At 25.8% G+C, this 20,922-nt stretch overlaps 1 protein-coding gene across 1 annotated transcript in view; it reads left to right on the plus strand.

The window, feature by feature from the left end:
- Positions 1-3,906: 3,906 nt before the first annotated feature.
- Positions 3,907-20,922, plus strand: part of LOC107169398 (lachesin-like) — a 138,547-nt gene continuing 121,531 nt past the window's right edge. The window contains exon 1 of the mRNA XM_089228429.1: positions 3,907-4,047. Within this exon, the coding sequence (XP_089084555.1) occupies positions 3,951-4,047 (97 nt within the window). The 5' untranslated portion in view covers positions 3,907-3,950. The remainder of the gene's footprint in view (positions 4,048-20,922) is intronic.

Genomic DNA, 20,922 nt, shown 5'->3' on the forward strand with positions numbered 1-20,922 from the left:
GTCCTCTATGATGCACCAAGGATATTCACTTTTACATCGGAAACGACCCCCAAACATTATTTCGAGATTTCGACTAGTTATGCTATACACAAACTAAAAAAAAAAAATACACATCATTGTAAAATCAATACATTCATCACTTCGTTCAGAATCTAAAAGAGAGGACTAAATTGTATATCTATTATCAGTCGTACACATTTTCGTGTTTTAAGTTATAAAGGCGTACAGCTATAAATATTCTATATAATAATGTCATGCACGAAATATATAATTTGAATTGTCATATATTTTTCAAATCCTTTCTATTTTTATTTTTAGAAGAAAATATACAATCTATATTGCAAAACATAATAATTATATGTGCGTTAAGAGAAGAAACCTGAATTTCAAAATTTAAGGAAAGAGGCCATCGATGACACTTTCAAAGTTGTTAAATCCTAGTAGAGAATTTAGATAAATGTATCAACACATTATCTGCAAAAGTAAGTTATTATAAATATTAATATTTATAAGGTACAAATCTATGCCTACCTACTTCAATATGAATGAACAATCAGTAATGCTCTTGGAAATAGGCAGGTTTTTTTATTACTTATAACTATTTTGTTGTTATGCTTAAATAATACAGTTAAGTAACAATCCGTATCAATATATAATTTATTTTATTTTATTTAGATGAATTATTTATATATATATATTTTGTTTTCATTGACCCAAATAATATTAATATCTATTAGGGTATTAAAATTGATTTTAAGCTATATAAATTAAGCTCAAAATGTTTTAAATTTAATTTAATAAATGTTTACATAATAGAAACAAATATAGGTATTTATAATATAAAAACATATTAAAAACTTAAATATTAATTTATTAATTCTTTATAAGCTTATATTCAATGTATATAATGTGTCGTTGAATAAAATAAAATTTAATAAGTAAATACATTTTAAAATTAAAGTTACATTTGTCAAAAAAACACTAACTTAAATTTAAGCAAACAAATTCAATTTTAAATCTGTCACATCAGTACTTTCTAACATGTAGTGAAAACTGTCGATAAAGAGGGACATGTCGTATTAGCTTTTTTTTTTTTAAGAGATGTAAAATTTTGGTATTTAATTTAAAAAAAAAAAAAATACAATAGATGTAACACTATTGAATACTCAAGAGCACTCTAGCGCTCTACCTATTATTTATCTGTAATGCCTAAATATGTATATAACACAATTTGCATGTCATATAATTGATGTGCAAATAATAAAAAAATGTATAACAATTATAAATTATAAGTTATATACCTACCTAAATATATAACCATTATCAACGGTGACTTTTATTACTGAACAAATCGTTAATATTTCAACGAAAATCTACTCAATTTAATAAAAACATATCATTGTCAATGGAATTCATTTATTATTTACAATTAAAAGTTAAAACTTTTCGGTTGTGTGGTATTATTTCAATAATAAATGTATGAAGATAGGTAGGTATTATAAAAAGTATATAATATTGTATGTGATATTTAAAAGGTATAATTTAACGTTTGTTTAATCTATAAATCATAATAATCAACATTTTATACCTTATAATTACTTATGATACTACTTTTAAAAATAATTAATTAACTACAAAGGTTTTGTTGTTAACAAAATCTATTATGATCCCATTTTTGTATACCTACTCAAATAATTAACATTTTCTAACTTTAAATTTTAAAATCTACATTGTGTGTGATATAAATATTTAATCCAATTATCCGCGCGTACTAAAACGCACTTCTCTTTAAATGACGTTCTTTACTGCCATACACAATATTAGTTCTCACAATGAAAATCCTTTGATAAAAGATTCCCAGACATTTGATTTCAGATTAACTTGCATATAGCTACCACAAAGATTTTAGGTACATGGTTTTAATTATTATATACAAATAAATGCGCTTTGATAAGAAAAAAAACATGATCAAATGTTACATTTTCATTCCAAACAAAATAGGTGTATAATTATATTTGATGGAATTCTATAATATTAATTATTTAATTATAAAATACATTTTATTTTTGTTCATATAAATATATAGTCAAAAAAATCGGTAGATAAATATTTAGGTTTTCACAATTTTAAAGACCTAGTCCACCTCTGTACAATAACTAATAATATGTTCGTAGGTACATATTATTTTTCTATGTAACAAAGAAAATAACTATAATTAAGTTTGTTATGTCATGTTGATATTGAAATTTCTGATAGTTCTGATACTCACACATTGAGTTTAACTAAATATGATAATTTTTATACCTAGTTTTACTATTAAATAATAAATATAAATACCCTCTATAATTTAAATAAGTATAAAGAAACAATGCTATCACTAGTACCTATCTCTTTTTTAATACATAATTTTGTAACCATAAATCTATAATATAATATTGTATAAACGATTATATTAGTATAAAATGAATTGTTCGTTCAGTAAAAATAAAATATGTTTTGTTTTAAATTATAATAATTCAAACGATGTCAATATTTAGAATCGAGTAAATGATAATTGTGTACTAATGAGCTAAAATGTTACATAATATTAATAAAAACAAATGTATTGATTTTGAATTTTAATAGACTAAATAATTTTTGTATAATGCGAAGAATCGTAATTTTTATTATATATATTAAAAATCGAATTTTAAACACAGGTACTTAACTTAATTATAAATAATTATAACTTGATTGATTGCTTTATTCGAATAGCTAAAATACACTTAAATATTAATAAGAGACTTATTTTTAAATTTTTTAGTGTCCAAATAAAAAAGTTTTTAGTTATCAATAATGATTATACTGTAAAAACTTTAATAAACATGATAAAAAAATGGTAATTGACTATAATACTGTGTTACGGGACATATAATAATAATAATTATTATTATTTCCTTAATTTAAAAAATCAATACATTTCTACAATTTATATATTTATAAACTGTAAAGTGAAATGTATTATGGGCATTAGAAAACATAACAATAATAATACAATAAAAGAAAGAATTTATATAATAATACAATTTTTTTTATTATTATTAGTCTACGTATCGGTAACTATAATGGTCATTAACATTTTGTTGGGAGAATTACGAATTTTGTGGAGGGTTACGGTTGTTTTTAACATTATATGTGTATCCTGAGTGTGGATTCGTCGCTAAATAGCTGGATGGTCACCCATCCTGGAGCTAGTGACTTTGGTCGATCCTTGACCACAGTACACATTAGCGATTGCGGCTAACCACCACGCCACACTAGGTCCCAATAATATTATTATTATTATTCAAGGGCGTCTTGTATAGGCAAAAGTGATGCATGACTGTGTAAGTGGATAGTATTTTTAAAACCGTTTTAAAATAATAGTCAAGCGTAATTTTACTGAAGGTAAATACAAAAAATACAAAATAAAACTTATAATCATGTTTGAACTCCCTTAATCAGTTTAAATTTATAGGTTTTATTTAAATTTCAATAAGTTGAATATTGAAGTTTGATATTTAACAATATCATCGGATTTATACAATTTCGTTTTACTTTAGCAGCGTTTCTCGCACTAAGGAGTTACTCACGATTGATCATTCATCATTAAAAATAGGTGATAATTTTATAATATAAATTCCGATATTTTCGTCGTTGTCGATGACGATAATAATAATAATTACAATAACAAAAAAATGTCGACTTGAGAATTCGCACACGGCGTCTTGCTCGTTTTATCATTACCTACGACGAACGGACGGACGGACGTCTTTTGCACGCGGACCGCGGTGGGCGTGTTCCGACACGTTTTCGGTCCGCAGACGTTCGACTGCGGCGCGCCGGCAGAGAGACCCGCGTGCGCACAACGACCGTCTGTTTTACCTGTAAACGCCACAGCCGCCGTTGCCGCCGGTGTTAGCACGCGGTTGATGACAGTGTCGCGCGCGCCGACCATGCTGTACCACCGAGTCGCGTGTATCGCGTTCGTAGCCGCCGCCGTCGCGATCGTCTCGCAAATGTTATCAGGTACGTCCGCTGCACCAAAGTTGTTGGGTACCTACCCCTGTTAAAAATTGTTGTTTTTAAATTTACTATAGGTATACATTTAACGGTTCATTATGTATCATACGGCGGGCGGGGTGGGGAATTTTTCTTTTGCCCTTGGACGGCTAATAATATAATTAATAGTTATGTGTAAAATATTACGAATTTTAAATTTATAATACACTACATGGCCACCAATTATTCTATTTGTAACGGAAATTTTAAAGATAGTAATATGAGGAATACAACAGCAGTTTCATAATAATATACATATAATAGGACCATATAGAAATAATGAACATGTGATATGAAAAAAAAAAAAACAATAATAATAAAATATGTCGTCATCGGCGTTATTACACACTATTTTTTACGTTTCGATTATTGTATACCTACACTTTATATTATTAATAGGTACCAACTTATCTATAACAGTAATCCAGTGTCGTTCGAGTGTTATACTACGATTTGGCAAACGTTTATAATACAAATACCATTAAAATATTGTCATAATATATACGCGTGCACACCGCATATTATATTCGTAGGTAAATAAACCGGCCAATCCGTGGTTTGAATCGGTCAGCTTCGTTTTTATTTTTATTTTTTCAGTAAATGACATCGCATATTCTGTACAAAAAACATAGAGTTTGTCTGAAAAAAAAAAACGAAAGAAAATGTATTTAATTAAAAATATCTTTGCCGGTAGAAAAATGTCTTACATAGAAAATAGTACAATATTATACAGCGATGTATGCTTAAACTTCTCTTCCTCGAACTATTACTCTGTTTCGGAGAACTGACATTTTTCATTGTTCAGAGAAAACGGTTCAGTGTCAAGAATGTAAACCGACAAGTGACTTATTAAAGTACATAAATTTTAATTATTATGTTTTGTCATAATAACTAACGTTAGTTTCATAAATCTTATTTTAAAAGTTGGACAATCTTAGAATATATTATATTATTATTAAAGTAAGGCTTAATCACTATCATTCTGAAATATTTGAATGGATCCACACAAACAATATGATATACAGTTTAGAATTAAATATGATAATTCATCTAATTATTATTTCTATTTTATAATAGTATTTAATTGTATGACCGTTATACTTTTAAGTCTAAAATATTAATTACATTTAGTCATAAGAATAATGTACAATATATTTCTATAAAATTATTTAAGTTATAAACCACTTTCTTAGAAAATTTTTTTTTATAATACATTTGAAAAGGCTTTTATTTAGTCATGGTAATAACATTAATAACATATTGAAATAAAAATCTTCTTTAATTACAATGATTAACAAATTAAAAAAAATTGTTTTCGATGATAATAATTTGCTTTCCTTAAATGTAACTTTTTTTAAATTTTTTACAGTTGATCATAGTTAAAACACTTAAAACAATGTTAGATTTAAAAAAAAATGTAAGCCATATATCATGATTTATTATTCAATTTTTATATGATATAACATATAAAACTAATCATTTGACTGTTAGATATTGAAAGTTAAACGATACAATATTGTTTATATAAATATAAATATAAATCTTTTTTAAATTAATTTTATTTTGCAGACACTTTATTTTACAATTAAATGCTAAATATATGTAGTAACTTGGTACACATTAAAAAATTTAATTGAATTATATGTCCAAATAGATTCTCAATTTACACTATTATTATTTATAAATGAAATAATTAGGTGTAAATCCATTTTTTTGTAAAATTAATTTAATTTTTAATTGGATTTCTTGAAAACAATTCTAAAATTCTTTTAATTTAATAAAAAAAGTATACAGGCGTACCAGTTAAAAATTAAAATTATATTTTTGTGTTAATTGAACAAACAAACAAAATGTACAGAAAATGCTTTGTACATTTTTAGTAAATAACAGTAACACATTATATTTTTTAATATACCTATAGATATATAACTCATTTATTATTTTATAAAAATGTATTCAATTATTGTACGGATATTTTATTTTAAACTGAGTAACAGTTTGTTGACAGATTTCTATTTTAAAATGTTTTGAAATCTTATGATGAAAATCTAACGTAAGCTAAAAATATGATTCACTGACTGTTATTGTGTCATGTATTATTATGTGATAGGACATTTTTAATTTGAAAAATTGTGAAATAAAATTGAGGATATTTATATATGATGTTTACAAATTTAATGGTATGGTACTAAACAGTTAAAATAAAATGATAATTACTAAGATATAATATGATAATAAAAAATAAAAAAAACATCAAAAGATTAACTTAAATTAATCATGTAAATCATGAATATGTGGAAGTAGGATACATTTTAATATAGTATTATGCCATACATAGTTTGATATCGTCGATAAACGATCTGTTTATAGTTTGGGATAGTTAAAAATATGAAACTTCATGCAATTAAAACGAGTAGAAAAGAGTTGATGCGATCTGAGTGTATGTAAAAAATAAATGTAATAAATTATATTTGATAAACAGTTTTTTACACATAAAAGTATAATAATTAGATTATTTTACTCTACTATACACAGAATTCCTAGTGTAGAATTAATTAGTTGTTCAAACATATTATTAAGGCTCAGTAGCGTATATAGAAATAATTTTTGGGGTCGGCTATAATATATAGCGATTAACAATAATTATCTAGCACCTAGAGACTACAATATAGCTAACAGTTAAGTCTGTAATTTCGGGAGGGGCTGCAGCCCACTAGTCCACTCCTATATACGCCACTGTTAAGGCTGATGCAGCTTAAGTTTAAACATCAACACGATTCAATACAATATTTTCTCTAGCTGGTCAATATAACATTTGCGTAGTATTTTATTAATGGAGATAAATTTTAAAATTTAAAATGTAATTGAGTTAGAGTAAAATAAAGAATAGATAATGCTCATTTTTTGACTTTTAGTTACACTTTAAGCAATATTGTTTATAGAGATTTGATTTGTTAGAAGAGTATAAATTAAATTATTCGAAGTAATTATTCAATTTCAATTTTACTATTGATTGAAATATTATGTATGAAATACAATAACTAAGGAGTATTGCATTTGCATATGTTTTCTTGTATTAACCAATTATAGTTACCTAAAGTAAGCTAAAAAGGAAGAATAGCTAGAAAGTTCGTCTTGTTTCAATTTTAACTCATTATGTGCAGTTATATATAGTTAATGTTGTATTAATAATAAAGTTTGTATACTTAATTACACAGTTTTTTAGTTAAAAAATTAATAAAAATTCAGTAATTCATATTGTTGATAAAAATTGATATTAATATTAGAATTGTTCTGTATGTTCGTATAATTTAATTAACTAACAAATATTTATTATTCAAAAAACTATTGTTTAGGTTTCACTATAGTTTATTATGACTATAATCATAATAATAGTATTTCAAAGAAAAAACGTTCATTTATAGAATGTAATAGATATTAAGCAAATAAATTATTTTTTATTTTGCACTATTTGGATACCAGACGAATTAACCAATCAAGCGCTCAACGACGAGATTAAAGCACGAAAAAAGTGATATTTTTCTTTTTTTTATAAATGCTCGTTACAAATGTTTGTGTGTGTATTATTTGTCTGTCTAGTGTTTATGTATCAGTGTGTATGTATGCATTAAGTATCTCTTGCACGTATAGGTTAATATATGGTGACAGAAGCGCATAAAAATAGCAATTTCAGAGTGCGGTCGTAGACGCAGGCAATAACCGGCCTATTATAGGTGTAGCTCAAGTCGTTAAAATATTAGCATTTTATCTTTCGCACACGCATAATTGTTTTTGACCTACGACAGTAACAATTGGAAAAACAAAACCATTTTCAACTTGTCTCTTCACGCCTCCCCTCGCGTCTATACTCCGATCATACCACAGCGGGTTTACGATCGAAAAAGAACCAACCCACATAAAAAAACCGAACGCTAACGAAAAAAACATTAAAAATTCACTTTACGGTCGACACTCACTGTAACGATATTATATGGGCCATTTTGTAACCAGGCAAGCCTGGTAAAACTAACAAGCATTAACTAAAAAAATATTAAGTAAAAACTGCTATGACTATAATGATGAGAGCTTTTCAATTTTAATTTAGACTGAGTGAATTGATTACTGATTAAACAAGGTGATCGCCTTTTATTATGAAATAATTATACGTCTCACAGTTAGGTAACATATTATTATTATTATTTCAATTTATTGAGAAATTGGCTTATAACTTTAAAATCTCGGAAATATTTTTTTGTATGAATGAAAAATAATTATTAGATTATAAGTAGCGTACAAGAAACATTATTCTAGTACATTTTAATACACAAAGAGTTATAGATAATAATATGAGACAAAATGATAAAAGGTGTTATTGTTATGAAATAAAAATAGTAGACGGTGGATGATTATTTGATAATGTTGTAATGAGAGTAGTAGTTTGCTAATGATGGCTTTAATTTTTTTGATAAATTCGGAGATTATATTTTCAAGTTGAACTGCGATGATGATGCATTTTAAATTTGTAATGCTGTGATATTGGTCTATAGTTGGTTATATTTTTGTTTAGTGCTCGATACGGAGTCATTTGTAGAATTACTGTGAAGGTCAGGGTGGAAAAAATGTTGTATTTGACCGCTTTATGTCTTATGTGAGTTGAGATAAAGTTTTTGTAAAAGAAGTATCTATTGCATGAGGCCCCGCGAATAAAGAGTGCATTTAGCGGGATTCTACGGTTGTTTCAATGGCAAACGTTAGAGGAACGACACTAATCATATTTAGCGCAGCAAAGAGAAGTATGACAGTAAGTAATTCTTGGAGAGATAGTAAGCATGAAAATCAATGCACTTTGAAGAAAACCATTTTTAATTCAGCAGTTCAATTTTTATTTAGAAATAGACTCAAATTGAAAATGTTAGTGTGGTTTATAAATTATCAGCGACCACTTAAAATTTTGAACATTAAAAAACATATTTAAAATAAAGTGTATGTTGCCAGATGGTTGTAATTATAATTTTCTAATCACCAATAAGTGTACACGTTTTTTATCCATTCGTATTAGTTTAATCTGCACATTCCAGTCATGTATCATTAGGTATAATTTAAAAATAAAACTATGTAAGTATTAGAATAGCAGTATATGACGAATCATTCATAAACTGTTTAAATTCGTATTTAGTTATCCGATGTATAAATAAATACTATTAACAAAATTTGATTTGACTTTTATTAAAATAGTAATAATATTGAAGTTGTATACAAATTATATAATATTATGTATCATCAATACTTTATTTATATGGTATTTTTCAAACTACCTACCCACGTAATATGTCAATGTTATATAATAATATATATTTTATTCAATTTGTTGAATCTGGATCATAATATACAATGACAGAGTACATTATATAATGAAAATATAATTAAAATAGAGTTATATATACGTATATGTGGAGTAGGATGACTAGGATGGCATAAAAATGACGTTATTTTAGTAATATTTTATTTGGGATTTAACACTTATGTTTTATAGGTTAGGTATGGGTTAAAATAAAAGGTTTTTGAATATTAGCTTAGGAAATAAGTTTTTAAAAGAAAGTATGTTGTAGGTACTTATACATTTTTAAAATTTTTTTATAATATATAAAACAGCTTTTAAATATTTTAATTCCAGGTATTTAGTAAAAAAGTATTATGGAGTAACCGTGTTTCAAATACTCGTAATTCTACTACTATTCTGTTGAAATGGCCGTTAAGTAAAATATTCTAACCGTGTACTATTACGTGCTACTAGCGCGGCCGGTATGTTGACAAACATCTTGAAACTTTTGTCAAGAGGGTTATAAGGGTGGTCATTTATATTTACCTTTTACACTACTATTTGACTGTAAAACTATCGTGTAGGTATATCTAAGGCTTTGATTATGCTATTTATAAATCACATTAATTTGTTTTAACAAATAACAATATATTAAAAATATATTTAAATATATGTTGTTTTATTAAAAAAACCTTGCAAGTGGTAAACTACGAATATTAGACTTTTATATTATTATTCTTTTTATGTTACAATTATTTATATAATTTTTTAATTCTAAGCTTGGATAATATGATAAATTATAATAATCAAAGTAATAATAATAATAATAATGTTAATGATTTTAATATTTTATATTATAATATATTATGCTATAATAACCCACTTATCTAGTAAAAGGCTTTTCACAATTCGTACCTTTTTCAAGATCAAATAATTCTTATTCAGTTTATTCTTTTCAACATAATTATCCTAAAATAGTATGAAAAACATTATGTTAATGGTTTGAGAAATAAAAGTGTTTCTACGGGCTAATTGATCTTAATTTTTTCATTATTGCAAAGCAAATATTTTGGGATTTGGGGACTACGTTCTAACAAAATTGTTGTAAATTTAAATTTTAGAATAATAATATTTTTAAAAACCAACTCTGAACGATTTGATTCAATTAATGAGGAAAAAATACCTAATTCAAAAGTATCAGAATATTTAAAAAGGTAGATTACCTATGTCATATAGGATATTTTAGTATGTGAATAAGTGTCATAAAATTATTTTTAGTATCGTGATTAAAAGATTATCTGAACTAATTTGTAAATAAATCAATTCAAAAAGGATACAATAAAACATTCAATTTGATTTAATTTCCAATAAAAATAAATATGTTATGAATATGATGGTTACCTACTAATATATTATAGGTTCAGGCTTTTAATTAAAAATTTAAGGTGATTCAAAGAAAATTGAACGAGTAATTAAGTTAAGATGATTAAATAAGATCCTTTGTTGAATATAGTTATAATTTTTATAATTTCCAAATGAATAATAACACAAAAAACACTATAAAAAAAGTCAGTTTGAGTAACAAAAAAAGTTTTTAAAAATGCTTATAAACTTCAAAGGGTAAATATATTTTTTTATATGAGTCGATATAATCATCGATATAATAAAAGTCTTTCAAATTTTTTAAACAGAGAAAAATTGTAAAAGTTTGTTTCTTTATAAATATATATATATATTATATAGGTACTTAATTACTTTTACTGAAAATTAAACGTCTAATTAAAACCCGTTGACATAAGACCAGTGTCAAATTAAGAAAGAACAATTATTTTTAAATTTATTTAAATTTATTTTTAAATATTAAGATACTAATAAGAGTTTAAAAAACTTAAGTAAAAAAAAAAAATATATATAAATCTGAATTATAATAGAGCAAAATATAACATCTATTTTATTAGTTATGTAACTATTTATTAACATATTTTTTATTAGTTTTTAACCAATTTAACCAACTTATATGGTTAACCCGATTAACGCACCTTATTCATTTATACATAGAAACTATTTTCTTAAACCATTTATACACTATTAAGGTATTACAATGAAACATGTCCCAAAAGATCCTTCAAGATATAATCATTTGATCAATCTATTTCTGTCAAATTATATTGATTCATTAAATATACCTAAACATTGAATAATTGAGCACGAACTTGTTTTTAGTTTTAAGTTTTTGAATAAAATATTAAACAGTTAAATCATTTTTAATGTACTATTTGTATACCTATACCTTTTTTGTGAAGTTTTTTCGTCTACATACACAGTTAACTTAGAAATTGTAATTACCTAAAAAAAAATACAATCAATATACAATCTATATTTGATATTTTCCGCAGTTTAAAACGATTTTATGTTTGTATATACATACATAATATAAAACTGTATATAGTATTTTTAAGAAAGATTATCTATGTAGATTCTAATTTGGAATCAACACGTTGGTATCATAAACAATTAGCTGCATTCATATTTAGCATATTTTATGGGAAACAGTAGAAAAGTCTAATGTATAACACCACGAGTTAAATCATATTAAATTATTCAAGTTTTTATGATAGATTTTAAACCGTATTGTAACTCCTTTCTTACGATTTAATTAAATTTGACTCACTTTGAACAAATAAAATAATCGAACAATTTGTATTATATTGATTAAAAAACCGTTGAATAGACAGTAAATAACCGCTTTGTGGTGTAGTTGTAGGTTTCGAGTATACATATACACATTGAGTAGGTAACTTTAATGGGTGTGTAAAATTTTAATTCAGTGATAAATCATTGCATATTATGAAAAACGATTCTAAGCACAGACGATAATTTTATTACAATAATGTTTTGGTAGATTAATAATAATATTTTGCTCCACTCAGAATCTTAAATTTTAATTACATTAAAAATAATGTAATATAAAATAAATATCATCATAATAGTTATCGTATTTTCTTTATAAATATTTACTATTCAAGTTTTTTCTATACGTGTACCAGTGGCACAGAATAACAATGGATTCACCAATCCAATCATGTAAAAATAATCATTAAATATTAGTAAATCGGTATTATGTAGTTATATTTAAACCTCAATATGTATTGACGTATTGTATCTCATTAGTAGAATTCAACCTAAACCAAACATATCATTTTTGTTTTTTACGCGACTGCATACATAGAATCACTTAACATTGTATAGTGCACAATAAACATAATATATATTATTTTCTATAATAATCCTCCATTATTATTCAAATCCACTTTACAGATGATGCTTATGTTATAATAATTTAACCTAAAACATGAGTATTAATACCTTTTTGTTTGCTGTTATTTTTGAGTTATTATGAAAAAAAAGTGTATTACTAAATCATAATATTTTATTTAACGTAGGTACTTAAATAAGTACATGTATCTATTTAATATTGACCAAGTTGTATTAACACGTATATTATATTTTAGGATTTTAAGGATAAAATATAGGTATGGAGTTTTATTATAATCGTGGGTTGGTACCATTTTTTGTTATTTTAAAAGGATATTTTTACAATCTATACTAGATTACCACAATCAGAATAAGCAAATATGATATTTATCTAATAACGTAATAACGAATTATATGAGTTATACGAGGAGGGAAACTATCCAGTGATAGTAACCAGTTTTTTTTTATGTATATATTATTTAAGTTTAAAATTGTTTAAACGTAGTATGTTTAATCCTCACAAATAATAAATGAATATAAAATCACAAGATGATCAAAGTTTTTGTCACACCATATAATATAGCTCGTAAATAATATACGTCTTGGGAAAAATCCAATAAATTTTCACATTTTATTCATTCGGGTGTACTGTTATTCGTCCTGATAAGTTCTATTCTAACATAGATAACGAAACGAAAACTATACATTACTTGTGACTTTTAGACCGAACAAGATTGAACCCTTAACAAGGCCGCAATAAAATTAAATCCATATAGGTAGATAGGCAAATGGAAGAAGAAAGCAAAGCGTTCAGAAAAATAAAGGCACAGTTTATAACGATAAGGACCAGACCTTTGGGATGCGTAAAATTATTGTGTCACAGTTGATATTAAAGTATTCAGTGATATCAATCCGGCGAATATTTAATATTCGCAATTTTAATTTGTTTATTATTTTATATAGCAGCTTATACAAATCCAGTCATGTTAAATTTTTTTTTAAATGCATATCATATATGACGAAAATATAAATAATAATAATAACAATAATAATAGGTTCATAATATAATAATATTATAACCCCTACACCCAATGACCTGTATGTTGGGTTCCCCCCTAAAAAAAATGTATAATAACATAAAATCCAGATCTAAACTCATTCAACAACATAAGAATTATTTGGATTATCTTATAATGCCGTTTTAATTTGAGTTACACCTACATAATTATTGTGGGTTAATGAACCAGGTATATTGTACTTAATCATCTTAATATTTGGTTGTACGTTTCGCTATTTTGAAAAATATATATTTATTTGAAAGTAATTCATTTTTCTAGATACGGCGTTATCAATCTTCTCTTAATTTTATTTTGTTTGACAATTGCAATTATGACAAAATTAATATCCGTCTACAATTTCATATTCTCATAACTAAACCTCAATTATATTAATTTTTATATTAAAATTAATTTAAGTCAATTTACTATAAGTTTGTTTCACAAGTTGTTAACTGTTTTAACTATTTTACCATTGTATTTTTTTGCTGTATATTAAAAAGCCATCTGGCGTTAATTATAATAGTAAATAAATAAATATTTTCTTTGTAACTTAACTATTTTTACAAAAATGTGTACCTATGTTTCGTATTGACTGAGAATTATTAGAATAGCGCGATGTCAATAATAATGATTATTATTTTGGATAGTTTTTACTTTTCGTGTAATGGGCCACAGGTAGTAGTATCTTTTATATTAGGCAAGTTGTATGACATAGACGTATATCACACGTTAACTATCATTATAGTAGTGAGTACTTATAATTATAAAAAACTGACCACTATTAAGAAGGACAGTGTTATAGTTAGTGAAGTGTGTTTCATTACTTAATGTATGGTATTGAAATTGACTTAGACATGTTCTGGTTTGAAACGATTATGAATTTAATCAATGTTTAAGCAGTTTATTTTTCTTATGAACCGTTATCTCAATTATTTACTGTACGATATCAAACAGACGAATACGTAGTACAAACCATTTCTATAACAATAATTAATAACGTATACATTTAAAACTAGGATACGTCGATAGTGTGATTTATTTTTAAATCTAAAATAATAAATAACAGCTTTGATAATAATATAACTTGTAGTTTTCTTGAACGTTTTGTTGATCTTGGAAAATCAAAAATACCAAAAAACGCTGTAACCGGCCAGCTACTAGTCGCAGGTCATATACACTTTGATTTCACTATATAGTTCGCTGGAACTGTAGTGGAAACGTTCGTTATCACTTTTTATTATCAGGTTGTAAATAGCTAGAGCGAAATTGTCTAGATGTTACTAATGCAGTCGTTTTATTTTTACTTTTCTATTTCTTGGACCACCTTCAATTTACTATTTCTTACGCTCTTATTTTTCACGTCTGTGAAATTAATACGTTTTTTTCCTTATCTTTGTCGTTACAAAAATCGACGGGGCGTATGTGTGACAATGAAATGGTCTTAATCCAATATAAGTATGGAATGGTGGGGGGGGGGCTGACACAATGAGGGGAATGGACGTAGAGGTATTATCGGGTATACGTATCGGAAAACTGAGCTCGTTATTTAATACGATTGAAAACAGTCTGGGAAATGCAGCAGGCGAGAATAGACTGCCTAAAAGATAATCGAAAAACGAATGGTCAACATTAGTTAAGCGGCACGTGGGATTTCGTAATTTGGTGTGATGTTATATCATGGTTGTCAATTGTCATATTTTACCGATGTTTGTTCTCCATATTACTTGATGCTAGATAATAATATATTTTTACATTATAAAACGGGATAGTTAAAACAAATTAAATTTTTTCATCAATTATTCCATCTAATTTATAGTAAAAAGATTATAAGTTTGGATACATTTTAGTTTCAAGTAAGTTCTCTATTTGTCCATATCAAAACAGCTTAATAACTTTAGGCTTTTATAATTTATTTTTGTAATAGGTAGGTACATCTCTATTGTATAAACATAATCATAATATTCTATAATTAAAATGTATGTAAATAACAACTTTAAGCATTATAACTCACTTTAATAAATAATTATACACGGTGTCCCGCGAGGATTTACCCATTGGGATATTTCAAAAAATAATGAAGATATCAAAATTCTGGTTTTGTTAAAAGACTCACAGGGATAAGAACAACAATATTATTTCATTTTTAAATTTATTTTAATGTTTTGGTAAAAAAAATGTTAGATAAAAAATGAAAGATAGCCATTATGTAGATATTTTTCTGAAAAAATTGACGTTTCAAAATTTAATTTTTATGAATTTTTTTTCGAGTTTTGATAAAATAAAATGTGATAGTAACTAGACACACTGAAATCGTTCGGCCGCCCGTACGACCACGCGCGTGGCCACAGCGTTTCATGTGTTAGGAAATTAACGAAAATACAATTTTAAAACGTCAATATTTTCAGAAAAATAAATTCTACAAAATGGCTATAGTGAATTTTTTTGAAATAATTAAATTTATTTTTAACTTTTTTACCAAAACATTAAAATAAATTAAAATATGAAATAATATTGTAGTTCTTATCCCTATGAGTCTTATTACAAAACAGGAATTTTGATATCTCCATTATCTTGGGAGATATCTCAATGGGTAAATCCTCGCGGGACATCCTGTATATTATAAATTATATGGAAATGTCAAATAAGTTTCAAAATGAACATAACTTTAACAATATCAGACTAATTTTTAAAGTGACACGTTTTTAATATAGACAGAATTATTAATGCAAATGTGTATGACATAATCATATAAAATAGAATTTGTTTAAATGTTTAAACATAAAAAATACTTTAACTTTAATAGTATACAAGAAGAAATTTAAAACTAAAAATATAGTAATAAATCAACTTGAAATAAAATATTATTATAAGGAATATCAGTATTACACAACGGTACACTATACATCATAGTTATTATTGTTAATTAAAGAATATGTCAAAAGAAAATGTAGGTATTCAAATTTAAAAATAAAAACATACATTTTAACATCCAATATATAAGTGTATAATATATACATATTGGCGTAGTGTTTAAAACAGTTCAGTATAACAATAAAATAAATGTGCTAACTTAATATATCTTATCATAATACAATTCAAATAATCTTATAACATTTTTGCTTAAGTCGTTAATCTATGTAATATCATATAAAATTAAACATTTTAAATGTTAACCGAATGCGATTTGGATGCGACAGAATATATAAGAATTCAGGTGGTGCAATGGTAGAGTGTTACAAAATATTTTACAATAAAATACCATTCAAAATTTAAATTTCATCTCATTTCATTTTAATGTTAGATTTCATTGTTTGTTTAACAATAATGAAATTCATTTTAATGATGAAACTAATTTAAATTATTACTTTTAATTACGTGAGCTAATCATTTAAGTTAAATTTGTTGAAATATATGAATAGAACTGATTTGATTATTAATTAAAATAGTTGTTTTTTAAATTTGATCATTGATCTAATATGATACACTATTAAAAATGAAGAAAATGAGATGTAACAAATTTTTTTCAAATATTTTTCTGTTTTTATAACTAACCTATCTAGTTAATAACTTTATTATGATTTTCTGGAGCCAAAAATACTATATAATATATTAAGATTATTGGTCGTTATATTATATAGTTTTGTTCGCAATTCTTTGTGTTTCAAACATTTTAAATCTGTAATAGAAGGAGGTATTTTGATTTTTCGTGCTTTTAATTTGTCAATTTTAGCATGATAGTAGTTGATTCTGGTCGAATTAGATGTGAAAACTTGAAACGGGTCCAAATTTCAAAATTCGAGAAATATTATAATAATTTTTTTTTTTTTTTATTAATTCAAATAATAAACAGTTTTACATTAATTGTACATTTGAATTATCTATCTTCTGTAAGCTAGGCTTGTGGCGAAGATAGAGAGTTATAAATTGATACATATTATGCTTAAAAACTAAAACACTATTATTGCGTAATTATACAATACAAAAAGAAATAAATAAAATATAATACAATAAGGTTAACCTAAGTTACATTTAAAGATACAAGTAGCCAATCATTAATTAATTTTTTAGCGTTATAATATTTGTAATTAATATTAACATAATTCTTTATAGAGGAAGGCATAGAATTGTAATATAAAGGACCAAGATAATCAACAAATTTTTGACCAACTGATTTTGTATAAAGTGATGTTTTAGCATAATATAGATATGGTTTTGATTATTTATTTGTTTCAACCGTTTAAGGTTAGAATTATTTGCAAACAACTTAAGTAAATCAAAAGAACATTTTTTAAAGATTTACTGTTTTTTCCTTATAACAAATAAACATCAATGAAAACCGTTTTATAAAATATTGTATAGTGCCTATGCAGTTTTTTGTTGTTAACAATATGGCTTTGGTTCAATAAAATTAGTTATACAAAACAAATGTGAAAATAACTAAAACAACATTTGTATGAATGAAATGTATGAATTTAAAATATGATCTGTAAAAGAAAATGTCTTAACACATCATACATTATTGTTTTTATGAATTATCTTGCGATCACGTGCCTGGTGCATTTTTAAATGTTTTGTTCGATTTTAAATTAGGTATATAAGTTTTTTTTTTTTAAATATACCTACCCAAGATATGAGAATATCAATTAATTCGACTGTGATTGAATCGGACGTGTGATTAAAAATGGATTCGTGTCCTAACCTGATCTAACCTTAGGTGTGTAATTATTGTGTTTATGCCAACGGATTTTCGAACGTCGTCGACGCAGTACAATGGCATGCATTAGGGACATCGGTACCGTGACAAAGGCTACAAAGTATAAATTCTGATGGTAGCGTTGACCACGGGAAAGGGAGGGGGTAGTTTGGTATTACTATAAACACAATTTTCGGCGATTAATAATCACTTGAACACAAAACGATAGATGACAGGAATGCGTCGATGACGCCGCCTATCTGAGCGTCAAAACGCTGTTAACGGTACAATAACCATAGTGATGAGCTATAATAATAACAACATTATGAAGGCCCCGTGCACGCAAAACCGATCTACGGATTATGCTACTCTCTCACTGCCGCAAACCCTTTTCATTATTGGGTTTCGTATCGTTTCACATCGATTGTGGACTGGTCACCCGACAAGCATACAAACATGATGGTCCATTGTGATCGAAACCTTTGTTTCTATTTTGTCAGCGCGTGTTTTAAAACTCCATTCCACTAGTATTTACCTAGCTATTATCGGTACTCGTATTATATTATATATAAGCCTTCCAATCAAAGGACGTGGACTCGGAAACCCCGTAGACGGGTTTGTTTCAATATAACGCGATAAAAATAAAAATAAAACAGCAACCGACTGTTCCGTTATAAATGACAAAGGTATAATAATATATATTATGATGGGTAGGCACCGGGCGTATAATATTATGATGTTATTAAAATCAAAAAAAAATCGGGTTTCTCGTATAATTATTTAGTGATAATTAATTTGATTTTTTTTATCAGAGTGATCAATTGTAATTCTAAACTCGTGACGTATATTATTATAATTTAATCGATGTACTCGGATTTATATGTTATGTATAACGCGTTTGTGGAAATCAAATATCGGTTTACCATTCACGTAGATCATTTAGTTTAAATAATAATATATTAATATGTCTACCAACGAATGGTGTAACTTACTACCTAGTTTAAGAATCTCGAGGTCTTATTATTTTAAAACTCGAAATTATTGTTTAAATGTATGATTGATTGTTCTATTATTATAATTTTGCGATTGAAAGTGAGATGTACTGGACGAAAGTTATTTTGGAAACTCAAAATTTATAAAATAATAAAAGAAGTGAGTAAAAGAGAATTACACCAAAAAACTGTCGGTTGGAGAATATTTTATGAATTAATCATGGGTATTAGTAAAAAATAAAAAACAAAAGACGATTAATTGAAATTATTTATTTATTTATATAGATGCAACTACACATAATTTAATATTAAATATTAATACAACTTACTATTAGTATGTAAACTAAAACTATCTTCAAATAATATTTATAAAAAGTCCAACTGTAGACTAGTTTGCTTTGTCATCAACATTTGTCATTGTGATAGACACAACAACCATCTAAGTAATATTTAATAGAAGTACGAATAACATTAAAATGATGGTAGTGGTTGAATATTTTATAACATACACAGTTTTTATTGTTATTATGTACTTTTAATCTTCATATAATATTATATTAATATAACACAAAAAGTAATGGCGTAACTGAATACATTTTTTTAGTGGGAGGGAAGGTGGTCAAAGTTTTTAATATTTGATGTAGATGTTACAGTTATTATAATAGAAATTATTTACGTGTTTTCGAATGTTGTCTATACTTTTGTCTGAATATATTATACTATATTTATTGACTTTTTTATCATAAAAAAAATTGTTTCTTTAACACCTTTTCCACAAAAAAATATTACGTCATTAAAATATGAAATCTTAACACATGGAAGGGTCTTCACTTTAATTAATATATACACATATATATTGAATGAACCCGCAGGAGAATAAAATAAATACCTACGTACTAAGATTATATTTGATGTCTCTCTGCTATATTTGGGTGTATACATAAGCACAAACCCGTTTAAATTGTTTACTAATAAAATTATCTAATGTTCCAATTTTTGTATAACCTTTACAACATTTAAATCGAAAATCAATTGTTCGGTTATTAATTTTGGAAACTCGGACAGAAAATTTTCCCTCAGAAAATTAATATCTACTAAACCATTCTAGTGGAAAATTCATTTGAAATTATAGATTTTGTAAACTTTAAACCACTTGATTACTACTCAAGGGAATTCTAATCATAGTTGAACCTAAAAGTATATGGAGAGTGGTATGAGTTTGTTTACTATAATTAATAATACATACTTCACGAATCTCGTTCTACAGGTTGATGCACTAGGATGTTTACCTTGTATTTTATTTTAATTTTGAACTTATCCAAATTTTTTTTCCCAACACATAAAAAGTGTCTAGTACACTTGAGGTGAATAAAACTTGCAATACAAATCCTGTTTTTCAAATGAGAAGCCCTATAATTTTTATTTTAAATTATAAAGATGATAATTATTTTTAAAATGTTGATTTATTTAACTCAACATTTGAATGATTCTCAGTTATTAAAATATCAGTATCAAGGATTATAG

This window comes from Diuraphis noxia, unplaced genomic scaffold (assembly GCF_037042655.1).
Source record: "Diuraphis noxia isolate RWA-SAM2 unplaced genomic scaffold, SU_Dnox_SAM2 contig0005, whole genome shotgun sequence".
Classification (NCBI taxonomy): Eukaryota; Metazoa; Arthropoda; class Insecta; order Hemiptera; family Aphididae; genus Diuraphis; species Diuraphis noxia.